Genomic DNA, 19,569 nt, shown 5'->3' on the forward strand with positions numbered 1-19,569 from the left:
CATCGAACGGATACCATAATAATTCGTTCGCTGCACCTTCTAACAAAAGTCTATGCAAAATTTCAGTCAGATCGAACCAAAAGTTTCGGAGCAAAAGTGGAACGGAGAGACAAAGAAAGACTAAAAGAAATACAATATAAATAACTGCACCATATTAATTAAAATAAACTCTGAAAATGATATTTAAAAACAAAAAACAATATTTGAAAAAAAAGAAGCTTTAAATATAGAAAAGAACAATGACGAGCAACACCGGTTAAGCTCAGCTAGTATTAGCAAAAACGTTATTCGTCTTGTTAGCTATACAGTTTCATTGCGTCGAAGGAATTCGTCAGGCTAAACTCGAGAAGCTTTCTGTCGAACTCGAGAAGCTTTCTGTCGAACTCAGGTATATACACGAATTTAGAACGGAACACTTTATTTCATCCACAATGATCCCAGGCGTAATGGATAAAGTACTTGGTTAAAAATTCAGTTGTAGGTTACACTCTTTTGGGAGTTAAGGTTCAATCCTCAGTGCAGGCGACACCTGAAATCGCAAATTACTTTTACCCTGTCATAGCTGATTAAAAAAGAGCATGCTACCACGGCCAGCGTAAGAGATGGCATATCAGCTGAAAAATGACGTCATCGCTGAAGTCCTAGCAAGCAAGATATGTGGAACACTTAGGCTGTCGATAATGAGCAGAAATTTTGACAGAAAACTTAAAAATTAGATTTTTAAAAATAAAGAAAGAACATGAGGATTTATACTGAAACTCATCTAATATTAATAAAAAAAAGAATTTCAAGGGGGAGTTGTTTGTTAATGCGTTAAAAGCAATTAGACATTTCGTTGGATTATGGATTTTAATGCGTTCTTTATTTATAAATTACATTTAAAAAGAATAAATGGAAGGAACACGATTTGAGTTGTAGTGAAACTGAAGTTTATTTAAAAATAAAAAATAAAAAAATATGCATGTGAGATTGCATATGTTTGAAGCAGAAGACAAATGTTGCAAAACATGAAATGTGAATTGAGGCAAAAAAATATTAAAATTAAACGATTTTTTTTAATATTAAAATGAACAATAAATACTTTTTAATCGAAATAAACAATGATATTTTTAAAAAGCAAAACTGAAAAAACGAACCATAAATTAGTTTAACTAAAAAACGAACCATAAATTAGTTTAACTGAAAAAACAAACCATACATTAGTTTAACTGAAAAACGAACCATAAATTAGTTTAACTGAAAAAACGAACTATACATTAGTTTAACTAAAAATGAATGATAAATTAGGTTAACTGGAAAAAAACGAACCATAAATTAGGTCAACTGAAAAAACGAACCATAAATTAGTTTAACTGAAAAAGCGAACCATAAATTAGTTTAACTGAAAAAAACGAACTATAAATTAGTTTAACTGAAAAACGAACCATAAATTAGTTTAACTGAAAAACGAATGATAAATTAGTTTAACTGAAAAACGAACCATAAATTAGTTCAACTGAAAAACGAACCAAAAATTAGTTCAACTGAAAAACGAACCATGAATTAGTTTAACTGAAAAACGAACCAGAAATTAGTTTAACTGAAAAACGAACAATAAATTAGTTTAATTGAAAAAACGAACCATAAATTAGTTTAACTGAAAAACGAATAATAAATTAGTTTAACTGAAAAACGAACCATAAATTAGCTTAACTGAAAAACGAACCCCCTTTATCCCCTTTATTCGGTTCAAATAATTTTGAACTACATACTGGTTTTGGAAATTAGATTTTCAGACTTTGTAGTATTTCTTATCAATTAATCGTCAAAAAAAAAAAAATGTCCTCAATTTCAATAATGGCATTTCCCCCAGTGCTATTAAAATCCTTCATAAAATTTTGTACCCGTAAAAATCTTTATATATATATATATATATATATATATATATATATATATATATATATATATATATATATATATATATAAGTAAGACACACCTATTTAGATAAGAAACGCTCTACCCGATTAAAAGGAGCAAACAATAGAATAAGTTTAAGAGATTAGGAATAAAATTACGTAGGAAATTTATTAGATTATCAAGTCAATATGGGCTGCATATAGAGTAATAGGGAAGAAATCTCGGGTTTGTATTACTGTACACATAGGTTCGAAAAAGTTGTCAAAAAACAAATATATAACAAATAAATATTATCAAAGGCAAGATAAGTTACTTTTCTACCAAACTGGATACATTTTTTGTGTTTTTACTCAATATAACATGTTTATTCAGCTCGAAAAACATGCAGTGTTTACCGATGTATTGGAAAATTCAAAATGGCGCCCGACACTCTCTTTAACATGGTAAGTTTGGGAAAAGGTGTTATAAATAATAAACTGGACAAAATTCTATTAAAAAAAACACCGAATATATGTCAACCTATGTAACGGTAACATATATTGAGCGAATTTCTAACAGTATTTTGTCTAGTTTATTATTTATAACATCTTTTCCTGAACTTACCGTGTTAAACAGAGAGAGTCAGGCGCCATTTTGAATTTTCCAATACATCGGTGAACACTGTGTGCTTTTCGAGCTGAATAAACATGTTACATTGAATAAAAACACGAAAAATGTATCCAGTTTGGTAGAAAAGTAACTTATCTTGCCTTTTATAATATTTATTTGTTATATATTTGTTTTTTTTGACAACTTTTTCGAATCTATGTGTACAGTAATACAAACCCGAAACCTCTTTATGCCATGGCACTTCAAAGCTAAATGCTTCTCGTCAGAAAAGGGGAAAAGGCCGGCATTACACAAATGCAAAGATGAAAAGACAACATCGATATTGAAAACATTCAGATTAGAAAGGGGAAAAATTTCAGATTAGAATTGGAAAATATTATTGGTGGGAGTAAAATTATAGAGATAAAAGCGAGACGAGCTTGTTTGTGTGCGTTTGTGTGTGTGTGTATATATGTGTGTGTGTGTGTGTGTGATTTAGTCACCATTTATCAAGGCACAAAGACCATTCAAGTATAGTGTTAGTTTGTCAGATGGACGGTAATGAAACACTGCAAGGATTGGTAATGATAGCTGTAAATTGACGGAATTTGATTATTTAAAAGGCAATAGCAGAAAAAGAACTTGTTAACATTAGGCTTGAAACGATCATATTGTAACTAGCTGGGAAGCAATCTCGTGGTATTGAATTTCATAACTTGGAAGTTTTGTTTAGGTTTAAGTGTTGTATAGTAAGGTTTTGTATAACATGGAAAGACTGTATAAATGTGTATTTATTGACGTGGGTATATATATATATATATATATATATATATATATATATATATATATCGATTGAATCGTAAACGTTCCTAATCAGTTCAATCGTTTAGATATGAATGTGCCTATTGATTATCTAGTGATTGTCTAAACAAGACATATAACAATCACAACATTAAGGGACAATTAACAGTTTTTTGGGGTTTACATCGGCCAATAGAGAAACCTACCTTATCCATCTTGGGTTAGTCTTGATGCGACGGATCCTCGGAAAAACTGCAAACGAAGATTCGTACAACCCGAAGCCTTTGTAGTATATTTACAGCAGCTTTATTTACCGATGTTTCCCGCATTGGTAAAGTGCAACGCCGATCCCACACTTATATTATCGACATTTTCTCCTACTATTTCTGTCCATCACCGTCTTTCTTCCTCTGACTACCGACTGGCACACCAAGAGAAATGCTATTTCAAACACAAGCATAACAGATCAAGGGAAATGCTATTTTAAATGGAAGTATAACAGACCAAGGAAAATGCTATTTCAAACGGAAGCATAACAGACTAAGGAAAATACTATTTCAAACGGAAGCATAACAGACCAAAGAAAATGCTATTTTAAACGGAAGCATAACAGACCAAGGAAAATGCTATTTCAAACGGAAGCATAACAGACCAAGGAAAATGCTATTTCAAACGGAAGCATAACAGACCAAGGAAAATGCTATTGTAAATGGAAGCATAACAGACCAAGCAAAATGCTATTTCAAACGGAAGCGTAACAGACCAAAGAAAATGCTATTTATGACCTAAAAGTTACAAACCCAAGCAAGGCCTATTTCAAATCAAATTGTGTCTGCATGCTTAACTTTAATCTTTACAGGGATTTGGGTTGCAATAAGGGCCCAGTCTTGGCAAACATCCAGCGGAGGTCTGGGTAGTGCTTTCTTTCCTCGATCTTTCTATCCTCCTTGACTCCCCTCGTTTATTTGGTGTGGTGCCTATTTATGGCGCCACTCACACACAAAAAAATGGGGGAGCGGTATCTTACAATTATACAGTTTCAGTTTTCGTGATTCCATGTGATGTTCTTTTATGTTTCACATTTGAAGACGTTTCTCTGTGTCCAGTTTGTGTCCAGTTTGTGTCTGTAGTTCATGTGTGTTAATCTCCACATTCAAGTCTTTTCCTTAATATTTCTGCAGTTTTAATTCTTTGGTATTCGCTGCATCTTCTCAGTCATCCCTCTGATTACAATCTATCCCAATCTTTTTTCAAAATATTTTGGTATTATTATTGACTCACATGGAGTTTTCACATAAGTCAACAAACGATCTGATTGGAAACCTGTGGTATTCTTTGGAAGCTGAGTGACAACAAGTCTCCCCAGACGTCCAGCTCTCTCCACCTTCTTCGATAGCATTTGCAAATGAATTTGTATCATCGCAACAGCCGCTTACCATTGATTTCTCGCTGGTAGTGGCCATTGGTTTATACTGGAATTTGAGTGTCACTCAGCCTCCCCAAGGTCCCAGTTCTCTTTGCACTTGTCCAGCCGAGGTCTGGTTGGCGCTTGCTTCTCGGTCTTTCAGTCCTTATTGACCCTTCTCGGCCCTTTGGTATCATTTTTTGGGGGTGGGGGTCGGTGATGAAACAATGGGGGGGATGCATGATGGGGGGTGTAGAACTAGTAAATCTGCAGTCTCGGTGTTCTTCATTCCCTGTAATGCTTTTTCGTTATATTGTCTTGTATTATTCTACGCATTCAAGGGTTTTCCTTAATATTTCAGTCGTTTTCATTATCGTTAGTCGTTGTACTTTTGCAGGTATTCCACTGATTCCAATTTCTGATATTCTTTTTTCGAAGTTTTTCGGAATTGTTCCTAGTGCTCCTACTATTATCGGTACTATTTGGACTTTCTTCATCATCTAAATCCCTTTTAACTCTCTGGCTAGCTCTGTGCCTTCCTTAGTTATTCCGTACGTTACGCTTTTAAAAAGGCCAAATACAATGTTTGAAAACCAAACTGCTTCGAAAAGGCTAAAGTCGTTAAATTTGGCCTAAAAAAGGCTCACCTAGCATCTTTGAACAAGAATATGAGAGTGATCGCCCTTTGATCTAGTTTGGTTTTTTATTATCATTATAATAATATATGATCAGTGTTGTGACTGTGTGAGAAAGGAATTCGTAATAATTTCAACTTGCAGCAGTTCTTCACTGAAGAAAATAGTCCACGACACTTTAAGTAAAAAAAAACAAAACAAAAAAAACATTCGGAAGTAGGAAGAAGAACATTGTCGGCCAAGAGGTGCTGGACTGAAAGAGCAAATTAAAGATTGTCCATTGCGATGTTTATTTTTGTATTGAACTATGTACCACAATATTACTTTCTGAGTATTTATATTGGGTCAGTCCTGTATTTAAAATACTATGGTATTTTCCCATTGACTACTGCACACTTTTTAACCCTTATCCTCGAATGGCCTCTGGGCCTTTATAAGTGGTGACTTCTTGTATACAACACTGCACAAATAGTGAAATCAACTTTTAAAAAATCGATTATTATTTTCCGATCCACGTAATATTTATCTCAACAAATGAAATATTGATTTGCAACGGAGATTAATTAATTCATTTTTTTTTTTTTTTTTACGTCGATGTGTTTCCGTAACATTGTAACCTGGTGAATGTCCATTGATAATGTTCCGGAAGTAGCATAGCGATAAAAATAGTGGTCGTACTAAATACGGGAGCATGAGTCATCTATATACTCCACCCACGCAAGAGCACCCGTATTAAACAGTGCGAAGGATGGAGGGATGAGGATTACGCCTTTGCTTTCAAATGTTACATATTTGGGCTTCCATACTGTTTTTGTTTCTTTTCTTTTTTGTTTCTTTTATTCTTGAATTTAATTAAATGCCGGCTTTATTTTTGGGTTAAAATGATGCTTTCGTTTTGATCTTTATTTTGATTCTTCCTATCTCTGTCTTTCTCTCTTTTTCTCTTTCTTTTTCTTTTTCTCAATTTCTCCCCCCCCCGCCTCTCGCTTTCTCTTCTTGCACAAACAGAACACTATATCGTAAAACAAAAAGATGGTAGATAATTATGTACAGTGACTGATCTCCTAAAACAATGACGTCATCAGTCAAACCAGAAACAGGAAGGAGGAATCAATGACGTTTAGACGATTTTTAACACCCTAGAGTCTAGTATATTCTACTAACACTTTGTGGAGCTTACTTGCTTGCTTGCTTGCTTGCTCGTTCGATTCTTTGTTTACTAGCTTCATGGTCACCGTGCATCCTAGGAAACCTCACTAAAGACGAATGATATAAATGAAGGGCGAATGATAAAGAATGACCGTGGAAAGATGTGAATGGTGTAGATAGTGGAAAAAGAATATATATTGGTTGGTTGGTTTGTAGCAAACAGTCGGTTTAATTTAATTATTACTACTATTCTCTGTCAGCACGTGTTCTTTTGCAATTTCAAATATCATTCTCTTTATAACTTGAAATGTGTCATATATTTCTATCATTTTGCTATCTTTTAATTTGTGCCAGCTCAGAATTCGATAGTCATGTTAAAAATGTCACTATCCCATAATATGTGAATATGAGCTTCAAATCGTAGAGCCTAATTCTACAATATGAAGCGAGGATTATGTTAACTTTTTTCCATTTCTATTTTTACAATTATCTCATTTTCATTCTTAAATGATTATTTAATTTATCCTCGTTCATGATTTATTTGATGTGTTCAATTTCTGTTGTTTCTTTCTTTGAATTCTGTAGTCTCAATTACTATTCTTAATGCACGATTATTATTATTATTATTATTATTATTATTATTATTATTATTATTATTATTATTATTATTATTATTATTATTATCTTCTCTTTCTTCTTCTTTTTCTTTTTCTTTGTCTGCCTGTCTTTCCTCTCCACTTTTCTCTGAAACTACAGAGCTGATCTGACTGAAAATTTGCATGGGCTTTTACTATAATAACCTGCCGCGAACCAAGTGGTATGGTATCCGTCTGATGCATAGTTACGGATTAACAAGGATTAATAAGTATAAATAGGGATTAATAGGGATTAGTATTCAATGCAAAAATGAACATAACTTTAACCATACCCAACCATTAATTTGCCATAAAGCACTCATTCTACGTAAACAAGCTAGACATTTTGCCGTTTTTTACGGATTTACGTCTGGTTCTCTTTCCTCTTCTTTTTTTCTTCTTCTTCCTCTTCTTCTTTTTCGTTTTCTTCTTATTATTATTTGTAAATCGTGATGATCTAATTTAATTTACTCCGTATTTTTCAGCCTATAAAGAATTCCCACCGGACCTATTTACAAGCGAACAGCGGTATCATGGCGCTATGGTACTACATTTTATCCTGGTTATTTACATGTTTGTCGCCTTGTCAATTGTGTGTGATGAATATTTTGTTACGTCACTCGACAAAATATGCGAGGTAAGTAAGCACATTTTTTTGTATTATTATTATTATTATTATTATTATTATTATTATTATTATTATTATTATTATTATTATTATTATTATCCATTCTATTCCTTCTAGCATCTCATTTAATCCTATATAAGTTTTCTCAAATTTGCTCATCCAGTGTGTTGACCTGGATGATCCTTACTTATTTCTCTTTTCTCATCACGTGGTTATTACAGTGAAAAAAAAAGGGTTTATACTCGAATGGGGTATCGGCTGCACTGTGACTTCAAATTGATACTTGATGTTTAATCCAACAAGATACATTAATAACGTATGGCATAGTCTCTGTTTTATTTGATAGAGTCCAAAAACGTATCCCGAATTTGATTGGTCCCATTCGTTTTTTCTTCTCTGTAACCTCACAGATGTGATGTTGCTAGTCTCAGTCTTTTCTATAATTACAATTATGGGATGTGTTCTCCAGAATTGTCTGATCTATTTCCTGTTTCCTTTGTTCACGCTCGTTTTGCTTGTCGGTCCAGTGGTCTCCATCAATTTGCTGTTTTGATACCTCCTTATAATACAGATGCTTATTCCAGTAGCTTCTTCCCAAGAACTGCAGGTGTGTGAAACACTTTTTCTGCTGATTGCTTTTTAACTACCTTAATTACCTTAACTTATCGTTTTAAGACTAAAGACAATAGGCATCGCCTATCTTTGCGATAATCATCTTTCGTTTTGGTTAATTCATATCACGAAATGTCTTCAAAGCTTGTTTGGAGTGATTTAAAAAATCAATGATACAAAATCATTAATAAATAATCATTAATAAATGATCAATAATAAAGGGTGACCCCCAAAAAAGCAGAGGGCATTCAATTGTTTTTCTGAGCATTTTACAGTCAACGGAGGAAAAAAAAAGGCCAAAGACCCTAGTGTTTTGATTTGATGTTTTGAATATAATAAACTAGTTATGACCAAAGTTTCATTTCATTCAGACAAAACACTAAGAAACGGGGCCTAATTAGAGTTGGGCCCGTTTTTTTTTGGAAGGGGGGTCACCCTGTACTAGCAGAATCTATGGAAATTCCACAGCGGCATTTTTCGTACGTAATATAATGCCACAGGGCAATTTCTGAATGTGCAGCATGAATGAAGACCGCGCGATATTATTGTAACCCTTTTGTTAAAACTGTAAAAGTATTGCAGTATTTTTCAATAATGATCGCAGAACATAATGAACTAATTATTTTTACTTAACTCTTAGTGAAAATGTTTTATTTTGTTTAAACAAAAAATACCTTTACTAAAGTTATGGTTTTCAGTAGTAAATAAAAAACGCAAGAATTTATTTTTGCTTTTTTTATATAAATAAAGCATCGTAATTTGTAACAATAAAAAATAATTTTTACAGTAACATTACGAAAAAAGCTCCTAAAGTCCGTATTAATGAATTCGATATAACTCGAAGAAAAATTAATTCTCGCATACTATTCAGGAAATTAAAGATTCCATTAGATTCCTATTTCAGTCACCTAAATTATTTAGGGTGAAATGAGTTTAGGAATTTATAGTCAAACCTAAATATTTTTTTTGCATAAAAAATAGCATTAATACAGTAAGTTATGTAAAATTTGCATAGAATGCTCTGCTTTACGGTTGTTGTAAAAATGGAACGGAAATTTGAATTTCATTCCCTTTTAAATTCGGTGCATTACATCCAACTCATCGTTCACATTCGACACGTCAACTTTTATAGCTTTTCGAGTATTCTGGTAAGGTTAGGGGTGTCTATTCCGAAAGCCGTTCTTAACATGGGTAGATTGGTAGGTGTGTCAGAAATTTCGTGAAAAATAGTGAATAATTCCACCCCGTCTTTCCAAGCTTATAACTCATCGAAAAATTTAACTCAAGCCCTAATTTTCTTTTCCAATTAAAGGAGCAAGGACCAAGGTTTCATTAAAAAAGCAACAACAACAAAAAAAACAAACAAACGACATGTTTTAAAAAATAAGGTTATAACTTCGGACTTTACAGGTAAATTTCTAAAAAACACTACTTTTTTTGTTTTAAATTTGAATATATTATTTATTGACCTTTTCTCTTCAATTTGTGATATATAACACTTTGGTGAATAAATTATTTACTTCTTAATAGACATTTCAAAATGGGAGGCGTGAATTATTCTACCCCCTGTCTTTCTAAGCTTATAACTACTCGAAAAATGTAATTCAAGCCCTATTTTTTTTTCAATTAAAGGAGCAAGGACCAATGTTTCATAAAAAAACAAAAGAAAAAACAAACAACGTGGTTAAAAAAAAAGGTTTAAAACTTCGAAATTTACAGGTAAATTTCTAAAAAACACTACTTTTTTTGTTTTAAATTTGAATATATTACTTATTGACCTTTTCTCTTCAATTTGTGATATATAAAACTTTGGTGAGTAAATTAATTATTTACTTTTTACTAGACACTTTAAAATGGGGGGGGCGTGAATTAAAAAAAAACGTTTGTCTAAACTATTATATTCGGGTTATTAGAAAGAGCATAAAATTTCACATTTATCCTGAAAATATCGTAAAAATAGAATCAATAGAAAAATTTTGATAGATTTTTAAAGTTTAAAAATTGAAAAATATTGAGTTCGTAAAATTCATTACTGTTTTTTTTTTTTTTTTAAATATTTCTATTACTTTTAAAACAACTTTAATAGTTTATTTTGGAAGAATAATCCATAAAGAAAATAAACAACCGACTTTTAAAAGAGAAATTACGAGATTTTTATATTTTATTCGCAGTTTCGTGATAGGGGTGTAAAAAATTCCTACAAAAATTCTGATACATCTACTAGATTGGAGTGTTTATTCGTTGTAAACGTACCCAACAACCTATAAATGTCGACATTTCCAATGTGAATGGTAAGCTGGACTTATATATATATAAAAAAAAAAAAGATATACCAAACTGACTTTTTCGTTTAAAAATGGAATTATTTCCCTTTCGTTATTAACTTTTTTTTTCCCCCAATTTTTTTTAAATAAATATTTTGTGTTTTATATACATAAAGTACAATTTTTGAATGTTACTGTTTTGATTATATTCGTTGGGGGGGGGGCACAATTAAAAAATTAAGAAAGATTAAAACGAAGCGAAATTTAAGTTTCCGTTCCATTTTTGCAACAACCATAAAACAGCGCATACTCAGCAAGTTTTATCGTAATTTATAAGCATAATATTGAAACACTAAATACATATTTTATTTATTGTTTTGCATAATTAATGATGGAAGTATTTTCTGTTTATTTTCTTAACATCTGTTAAAAAAATAATTTGTACATTCTCTTGAAAAAGAGAATCAAACTTTTCTCTACTTTCACATGTGTTCCATTTTAACAAACTGGGCCACAGCAACGATTGGCCGAGTACAGCTATATATATATATGTATATATATATATATATATATATATATATATATATATATATATATATATATATATATATATATATATATATATATATATACAAACAGAGAGAGAGAGAGAGAGAAAAAAAAAAGGAACAAAGTCATGTGTTCAGCAACGTTTCGTCATTAATTCGAGACTCATTCATCCAGAGGAAGTCTCGAAATAAAGACGAAATGTCGGAATACTATTTCTATTATTCTTTTATATATATATATATATATATATATATATATATATATATATATATATATATATAATAAATGACAAAAAATATATTTCAAAATTCATTATATTGGCGATCTTATAATTTATTCCTTTAATTCAGTTGACTTATACAATTCTTGACAGTATCTGTTTCGTAGTGATACTATCAAGAATTGTATGAGTAAACTGAATTAAAAGAAATAAATTATAAGATGGTCAACATTACGAATTTTGGAATATAGTTTTTCGTCATTTATTTTGTATATTGTTCTGTAACTACATTGAGCTTCTTTAATAAGGATTGGTATATATTATAAGAAAATATATTTCTACAGAAATATATATATATATATACACACTAGCAAAAGTACCCGTCGTTGACTGTGTTCAAAAACAGCCTACAGAAAATGGACTCTGATTTATGAAAGTATGATAGGTTATGAAAAGAAATAGCTTCGAATTTGGGGGTATCAAAACCAAAGCAAAATATGATGAAAGTAAAAATAAAATAGATAAACCCCATAATTTATTATACCCTACCTGTTCACACTGAAGCACTTATCACAATATTCTGTGGATCTATATTAAAAAGCTTGTTAAACTTTGTGACATATTTCCATTCTATGGAGGCCAGGCGCGAACGAACACCCCATAATTTTATTATACCATATTTCTTCAAACTGAAACATAATAATCAAAGTATACTTAAGCAGATAGATACCAAAAGTCTTTATTCAAGTCTGTGCTCATTTACATTCTATAGAGGCCAGGTGCGAACGCAGACCCCACAATTTTATTATACCATCCCTATTTAAGTTAAAACATACTTATCAAAGTATTATTATGTACATCTATATCAAAAACACTTGTAAACGTTTTTCTTTTAAATTTTTAAATTTTTTATTTCCATACTTTGTGAACCAGGCGCATACGCAGACCCCACAATTTTAATGAATCATTATTATGCAAGATCAAACATACCCATTCCTGTGTCTCAATATCATCTTCTATCATTATATGTGATCAGTTTTCTATAATAGTCAACCATATAGGAGCCTGTTCGTGACCAGACACACACAGACGTGCAGCTTTATGTATATATATATATATATATAGTTTGGTAGTAATCCACTGTATTTTTTTTTTAAATAAACAAAATATTTATTTTAAGTTTCAAATTTTCGGCTTATAAGCCTTCATCAGGAATTTTCTTTTTAAACAATACAATATATATATTTTTTCTTACGTGCCATGATGTCGTTTGGCAGGGTTTGTTGGTCGAAGTACAGAGTGTGTATTGTCAGTTCAGTGGGTAGCGCCGTCTAAGCGCGAATGAGTAGTTTGGTAGTAATCCACTTTTTAGAAGCTCGGGGAAAACGGAATTCGAAATATGAGATTAGAAAGACAACCACGAGCGTATCTGTATTTTTTGTTTAAATAAACAAAATATTTATATAAAGTTTCAAATTTTCGGCTTATAAGCCTTCATCAGGAATTTTATTTTTAAACAATACAATATATATATTTTTTTTTCTTACTTGACAATACTTACTGACAATACACACTCTCTACTTCGACCAACAACCCTGCCAAACGACATCATGGCACGTAAGAAAAAAAAATATATATATATTGTATTGTTTAAAAAGAAAATTACTGATAAAGGCTTATAAGCCGAAAATTTGAAACTTTAAATAAATATTTTGTTTATTTAAAAAAAAAATACAGATACGCACGTGGTTGTCTTTCTAATCTCATATTTCGAACACATATATATATATATATATATATATATATATATATATATATATATATATATATAGTTATTTATAAAATATATATGGCGATTAAGCTACACTGAATATTCTGCGTTTCATCCACTATAGGATTCGTCATGAAACGCAGAATATTCAGTGTAGCTTAATCGCCATATATATTTTATAAATTACTAACTAGCTCTACCTACGTATTGAGCACTTTTGAAGTAAATACTTAAAGTTTACGCATAAATCTATACTTTTGTATATTAGGTTTATGTGAGTAAATGAAGTAGTTATATATATATATATATATATATATATATATATATATATATATATATATATATATATATATATATATACATACACACGAGGTGCCTTCAATAAGTTCCAGACTTTTTTCATATGCATTTAAAATTGTCGTAGACACTTGAAAATGTGTCGGTGTATTATTGCTATACATGGTACGAGATGACTGACTAACGTTTATGATTTCAGATTTAAACAGCTACAGCCTGATTGTCACAGCTCGTGAATTTTAAAAATGCAATCTAGACGTGAGAACACGCGAGAAGAATGATATACAATAAAATTATACTTTAAGTTTTGAAAAAATGCGACAGAAACGTTTGGAATGCTTCAGACTGCTTTTAGACCATCTTGCATAAATCGACCATCAGCTTTTGAGTGCCATAAACGATTCACGGAAAGCAGGGAGATGACGGAGGATGCGAGATATGAGAGAAATAAGGAAGTTAGAACATCAGAATCGATAAAATAAAGAATTTCATTGCTAAGGATCTCGTGTGTCTATAGAGGTCATAAATGCATAGTTTGATGTCAGTGTGGGAACTGTATACATAATTATTCGTGAGAAACTGAAAATATAGAAGATTTGCGCGATGTTTGTCCCAGGAGTCCTCAGAAAAGATCACAGACTATTTGACCAAGATGAAGAGGAAGACAGTTCGTCAGCCTCCGTATACTCCAGAATTTTCTCCCGGTGACTTTTGGTTATTCTCTAAGCTTAAGAAAAGCTGTCTGTCGTGAGAGAGAAAGAGAGAGAGAGAGAGAGAGAGAGAGAGGGAGAGAGAGGGGGGATGAAGGGGAGATAGAAATCATTTTTGAATTGCCTCTCAAAACAGGCTGTCGTGGGAAACATTTACAAGACTCACCATTCCTATCCCATCTGAAGAACGCTAAAGGATGAGTTGGCCGAAACGCGGTGAAACAACAACTACTATTAAGATGAGGATAACAGATAAAAATACACAAATTATGAAGCCTCGTCGTTAACTATTCCACTAGAAATAATATAAAAAAAAAAAACTCTGGTCGACATACGAATAGTTATTCCATCTTTTTATAAGAAGAGAGCAGAGAGATACAGGCGAATATTAAATCAATACTTGTCCTGTTCAATGACCTGAAAACATCTTTTACATAATGGTCACTCGCTTGGGGCTTTGCTATGCCGTAATATATATTCCCGCTTCTGGCTGAAAAGGCGCCATTCGTGCGCTTAGTCAACAACACTTGCGCATAAGTTTGCTCCACCATCCCTTTCGTGCAGAATGAGAGGCAATTCAAAAATGATTTCTATCTCCCCTTCACCCCCCCTCTCTCTCTCTCTCTCTCACACACACACACACACACACACACACACACACACACACACACACACACAATAAAAGATGCCATTAAATCTACGCGCCTTCTTACCATAAATACGTTGTTCAGCCTTTCTTGGAAATCATTCAAATCTCTTGATTGAACTAACACACACACATACACACACACACACACACACACACATATATATATGCCTGCACATGGTATAATAGTCATTATTTCATGTGTCCACTTAAAATGCTATGAGCAGATATAATATTTTATGTATCGCTTTTTAGTATTTGCTCCAACAGTGCTCAATACGTGAGTAGAACTAGATAGTTATGTAAATATATGGCAAGTAAGCCACACAGAATCTTTCAAGTTTCATCCAAGAAGGTATAATTAGATTAAAGTGCAAATGATCGATGTCACTTCAAATGAACATTGTATGACGTCAATGCTAAACGAACGCTGTATGACGTCAATTCTGAATGAACGTTTATGACGTAAATGCTTAACAAACTTTGTGTGACGTCAATTAGAAATGAAGGTTTTATGAAGTCAATTCAAAATAGAACATTGTACGATGTCAATGTTAAACGAACGTTGCATGACGATAATTCGAATGAACATTGTGTGACGTCAATGCTTAACGAACGTAGTATGACGTCAATTCGAAATGAAGGTTTTATGACGTCAGTTCTAAATGAACATTGTATAATGTCAATGATAAACGAACAATATATGACGTCAATTCTAAATGAATGTTTTATGACGTAAATGCTAAACGAACACTGTATTACGTCAATTCGAATAAATATTATATGACGTACATGCTGCGTGATGTCAATTCAAAACGAAGGTTTTATGGCGTTAATTTTAAATGAACATTGCATGACGTCACTGATAAACGAACAATGTATGACGACAATAAACGTTGTATGACATGAATTCTAAACTAACTTCCATAGAAAACGTATTATACACGAAGCATTACAGTATTATTCATTCTTATTCCGATTAATTGGACCAAGCGGGATTACAAATTGCATAGATATGATGACTAAGTTTATGCTTCCATGACCTGAAAGCTTCATCTCTCTTTTGCAGATATTGACTGTGTGATGCTCTAAAATGGACATGTATAAATAGCACGTTTGGCTATCGGCGATACAGTGAAACTGCAAGAAAATGTTAAAGCTAATTCCAGTATCATTTGTATACATACTAGGCGCGGCAAAGTCATTTGATGTATATATATATATATATATATATATATATATATATATATATATATATATATATATATAAATATATATATATATATATATATAATATATATATATATATATATATATATATATATATATATATATATATATATAAGTGAACTTGTCTGTCTGTGTGTATACATTTTCCTTAGCAATAACTCTGTTATTTTTTAGTCTACAGACTCGAAATTGATATACAGGGTATTGAGATTTGGGAAAATATGTGATCGGTTTTCGGCCAGACTTTGTCTGTTAAGGGGTCAAAGTTCAACGATTTAACTTTTGATAACTCTACCAAACTCCTCCGACAATTTTGGTCTAAACACTTGAAATTTTAGATATTTTAGATAGGTTCCTTGGACATGGATCTAACTTAATAACTCAGTTTGAGCCCAAAAGAATAAATTTTAAGGGATCATATAGGGGTCAAAGTTTTAAAAATTGACGTTGTTTTTGTTTTGCTTTTTTTTTTTTTTTTTTGCTCAGCATACACCTCCAAACACCCGGGCAACGCCGGGTTGAAATGCTAGTATATCTATAAAAGTTAATGTGTCTGTGTTTCTTTGTGTCTGTCCGCATGTCTGTGTGTCTGTGTACATTTCCCTACGCAATAACACTGTTAATTTTAAGTTTACAGACTCGAAATTTGATATACAGGTTACTGAGATTTGGGAAAATATGTAATCGGTTTTCGGCCAGAAAATTTTCTGTTGTGGAGTCAAAGTTCAACGATTTGACTATTGAGAACTCTACCAAACTCCTCTGAAATTTTTGGGTCTACACACTTGTAATTTTAGATATTTGGGCATGTATCTAACTTAATAATTCGATTTGAGCCCAAACAATCAATTTAAATGCGTCATAATAGGAGTCAAAGTAAAAAAAAAATTGACTTTTTTTTTTTTTTTTTTGCTCAGCATACACCTCCATACACCCGGGCAACGCCGAGCACCCATGCTAGTATATCTATAAAAGTAAACGTGTCTGTGTGTCTGTGTGTCTGTCTTTCTATCTGTGTGCCTGTGTATATTTTCCTTCGCAATAACTCTGTTAATTTTCAGTCTACAGAGTCAAAATCTGATATACAGGGTACTGAGATTTGGGAAAATCGATGTGATCGGTTTTTGGCCAGAAATTTAGCGATTAAGGTGTCAAAGTTCAACGATTTGACCTTTGAGAACTCTACCAAAATCCTCCAACAATTTGGGGTCTAAACACTTGAAATTTTAGATATAGGTTCTTTGGACATGGATCTAACTTAATAACTTGATTTGAGCTCAAAACAATAAATTTTAAGGGGTCATAATAGGGGTCAAAGTTTTAAAAAATTGACCTCTGCGCTCTCTTTCAAATTACTCAGACAATTTCTGGTCTAAATATTTGAAATTTTACATAAAGGGTATTCAGAGACAGGGCAAACTTTTTCATCAGTTTGGGTCGAAAATGTTTAGTTACCAATATATAAATGTATGTATGTCTGTTTGCATGTCTGCCTTAAACCTTCAATAGAGGCAACGGATTTTACCAAGATCAGTATCGTTTTAAAGTTCGACCTTTCATGCGACAAATATTGAAAAATAGGCTAAGAACATTAATATCTTCCACTTCAACTAGGCACTTTTCTACAGAGTGGGGGTCTCTTTTTCGCCGATATTTTAAAAAGTAATCCTCTCCTTTAGATTGTCTAGCCTTAATTTTAAAAAAGTGTCGCTTCCGGTTTGACAGTGGTCGCAACAGCATAAACGTTAGGTTTTACCCCGTTCTTTTCCTCCTTTGCGGTACGGGTTCGAGCTTGCCTTCCTACTACCACTTTTTTTTGTTCAACATACACATCCAAACACCCGGGTAACGCTGGGCTGAAATGCTAGTACGTATATATACTTTTGTTGCATCTATAAAAGTGAAAGTGTCTGTCTGTCTGTCTGTGTACATTTCCTTACGCAATAACTCTGTCAATTTTTTGTCTACAGACTGGAAATTTGATATACAGGGTACTGAGATTTGGGAAAATCCATGCGATCGGTTTTTGGCCGGGAATTTTGTTGTTAAGGAGTCAAAGTTCAACAATTTTATGTTTGAGAACTCTACAAAACCCCTTCGACAATTTTGGGTTTAAACACTTGAAATTTTAGATATAGTTTCTTTGGACAAGGATCTAACTTAATAACGTGAGTTTAATCCAAAACAATAAATATTAACGGGTCATAATAGGGGTCAAAGTTAAAACAATTTGACCTTTGCGGTCTCCACCAAATTACTTAAATAATTTCCGGTCTAACCATTTTTAATTTCACATAAAGGGTATTCAGAGATAGGACAAACTTTTTCATCGATTTTGGTCGAACATTTTTAGTTACCAATATATAAATGGATGTATGTCTGTTTGCATTTCTGCCTTAAACTTTCAATAGAGGCAACGGATTTTACCAAGATCAGTATCGTTTTAAAGTTCGACCTTTCATACGACAAATATCGAAAAAAAAAGGCTAAAAACATTAATATCTTCCCATTCAATTAGGCACTTTTCTACAGAGTGGAGGTCACTTTTTTCGCGGATATGTTTGAAAGTTATCCTCTCCTTTAGATTGTCTAGCCTAAATTTTAAAAAAAATGTCCCTTCCGGTTTGGCGGTGGTCGTAACAGCATAGGCGTCAGTTTTTTCCTGTTCTTTTCCTCCTTTGCGGTACGGGTTCGAGCCTGCCTTTCTACTACCACTTTTTTTTTTTTGCTCAGCATACACCTCACACCCGGGCAACGCCGGGGCACCCATGCTAATATATATATATATATATATATATATATATATATATATATATATACACTCCTATAAATTTGTTTTTTGTGTACTGATATTCATATTAAAACCCCTTTTTTCTATTTATTTAAAAAGAAAATAAGATATTCTTTTAAACATTCATTTTAATTAATTTCCTATTTGCATATTCTTTTAAACATTCATTTTAATTAATTTCCTATTTAATAGGAAATTAATTAAAATGAATGTTTAAAAGAATATGCAAATTAGCTTGATCTTTTGCAGATAAATGCAATTCAACCACCCATATATAACAAAGTCTTATTTTCTTTTTAAATAAATAGAAAAAAGGGGTTTTAATATGCATGCGTGATGCAATAGCTATTAGGTCATATTTTAATTTTTAGTCTTGCAGCAAACATGTCTTCATAGTTCAGGCATTAACGTTAAAGGAAAAAAGTAAATGGTAAGCTAAACATTTTTGTTTCGATTCTCGGTGGTGACGTACGAGTCATTTCTTTAAAACTTTTTAAGTCATTACTGTATATTGGGTCCAATATAATATTAGATAGAAAAATTTTAGCATAATAAAGTAATATGGTTAAGATTAAACATGGAAAAGTAAAAGAACTAGTTGTTAAAACATAAAATTGAAAAAGACAAAATATTGTAGTAAAAAATAGTATAAATTTATAACTTAAAATATTGCAGTTTAATTTTACCTGGGAGACACCACTTATCAAGGCCCGGAAGCCACTCGAGGATAAGGGTTATTGC

The 19,569-nt window shown here is 32.0% G+C and overlaps 1 protein-coding gene across 4 annotated transcripts in view; it reads left to right on the forward strand.

The window, feature by feature from the left end:
• Positions 1-19,569, forward strand: part of LOC145260617 (sodium/potassium/calcium exchanger 4-like) — a 605,323-nt gene that overhangs the window by 359,459 nt on the left and 226,295 nt on the right. For all 4 annotated transcript variants that reach the window (XM_080118926.1, XM_080118928.1, XM_080118927.1 and 1 more), the window contains exon 3: positions 7,596-7,747. In XM_080118926.1, the coding sequence (XP_079975052.1) occupies positions 7,596-7,747 (152 nt within the window). The remainder of the gene's footprint in view (positions 1-7,595; positions 7,748-19,569) is intronic.

Source organism: Euprymna scolopes, chromosome 36, assembly GCF_053919585.1.
Source record: "Euprymna scolopes isolate OS-2025 chromosome 36, ASM5391958v1, whole genome shotgun sequence".
In the NCBI taxonomy this organism is placed as follows: Eukaryota; Metazoa; Mollusca; class Cephalopoda; order Sepiida; family Sepiolidae; genus Euprymna; species Euprymna scolopes.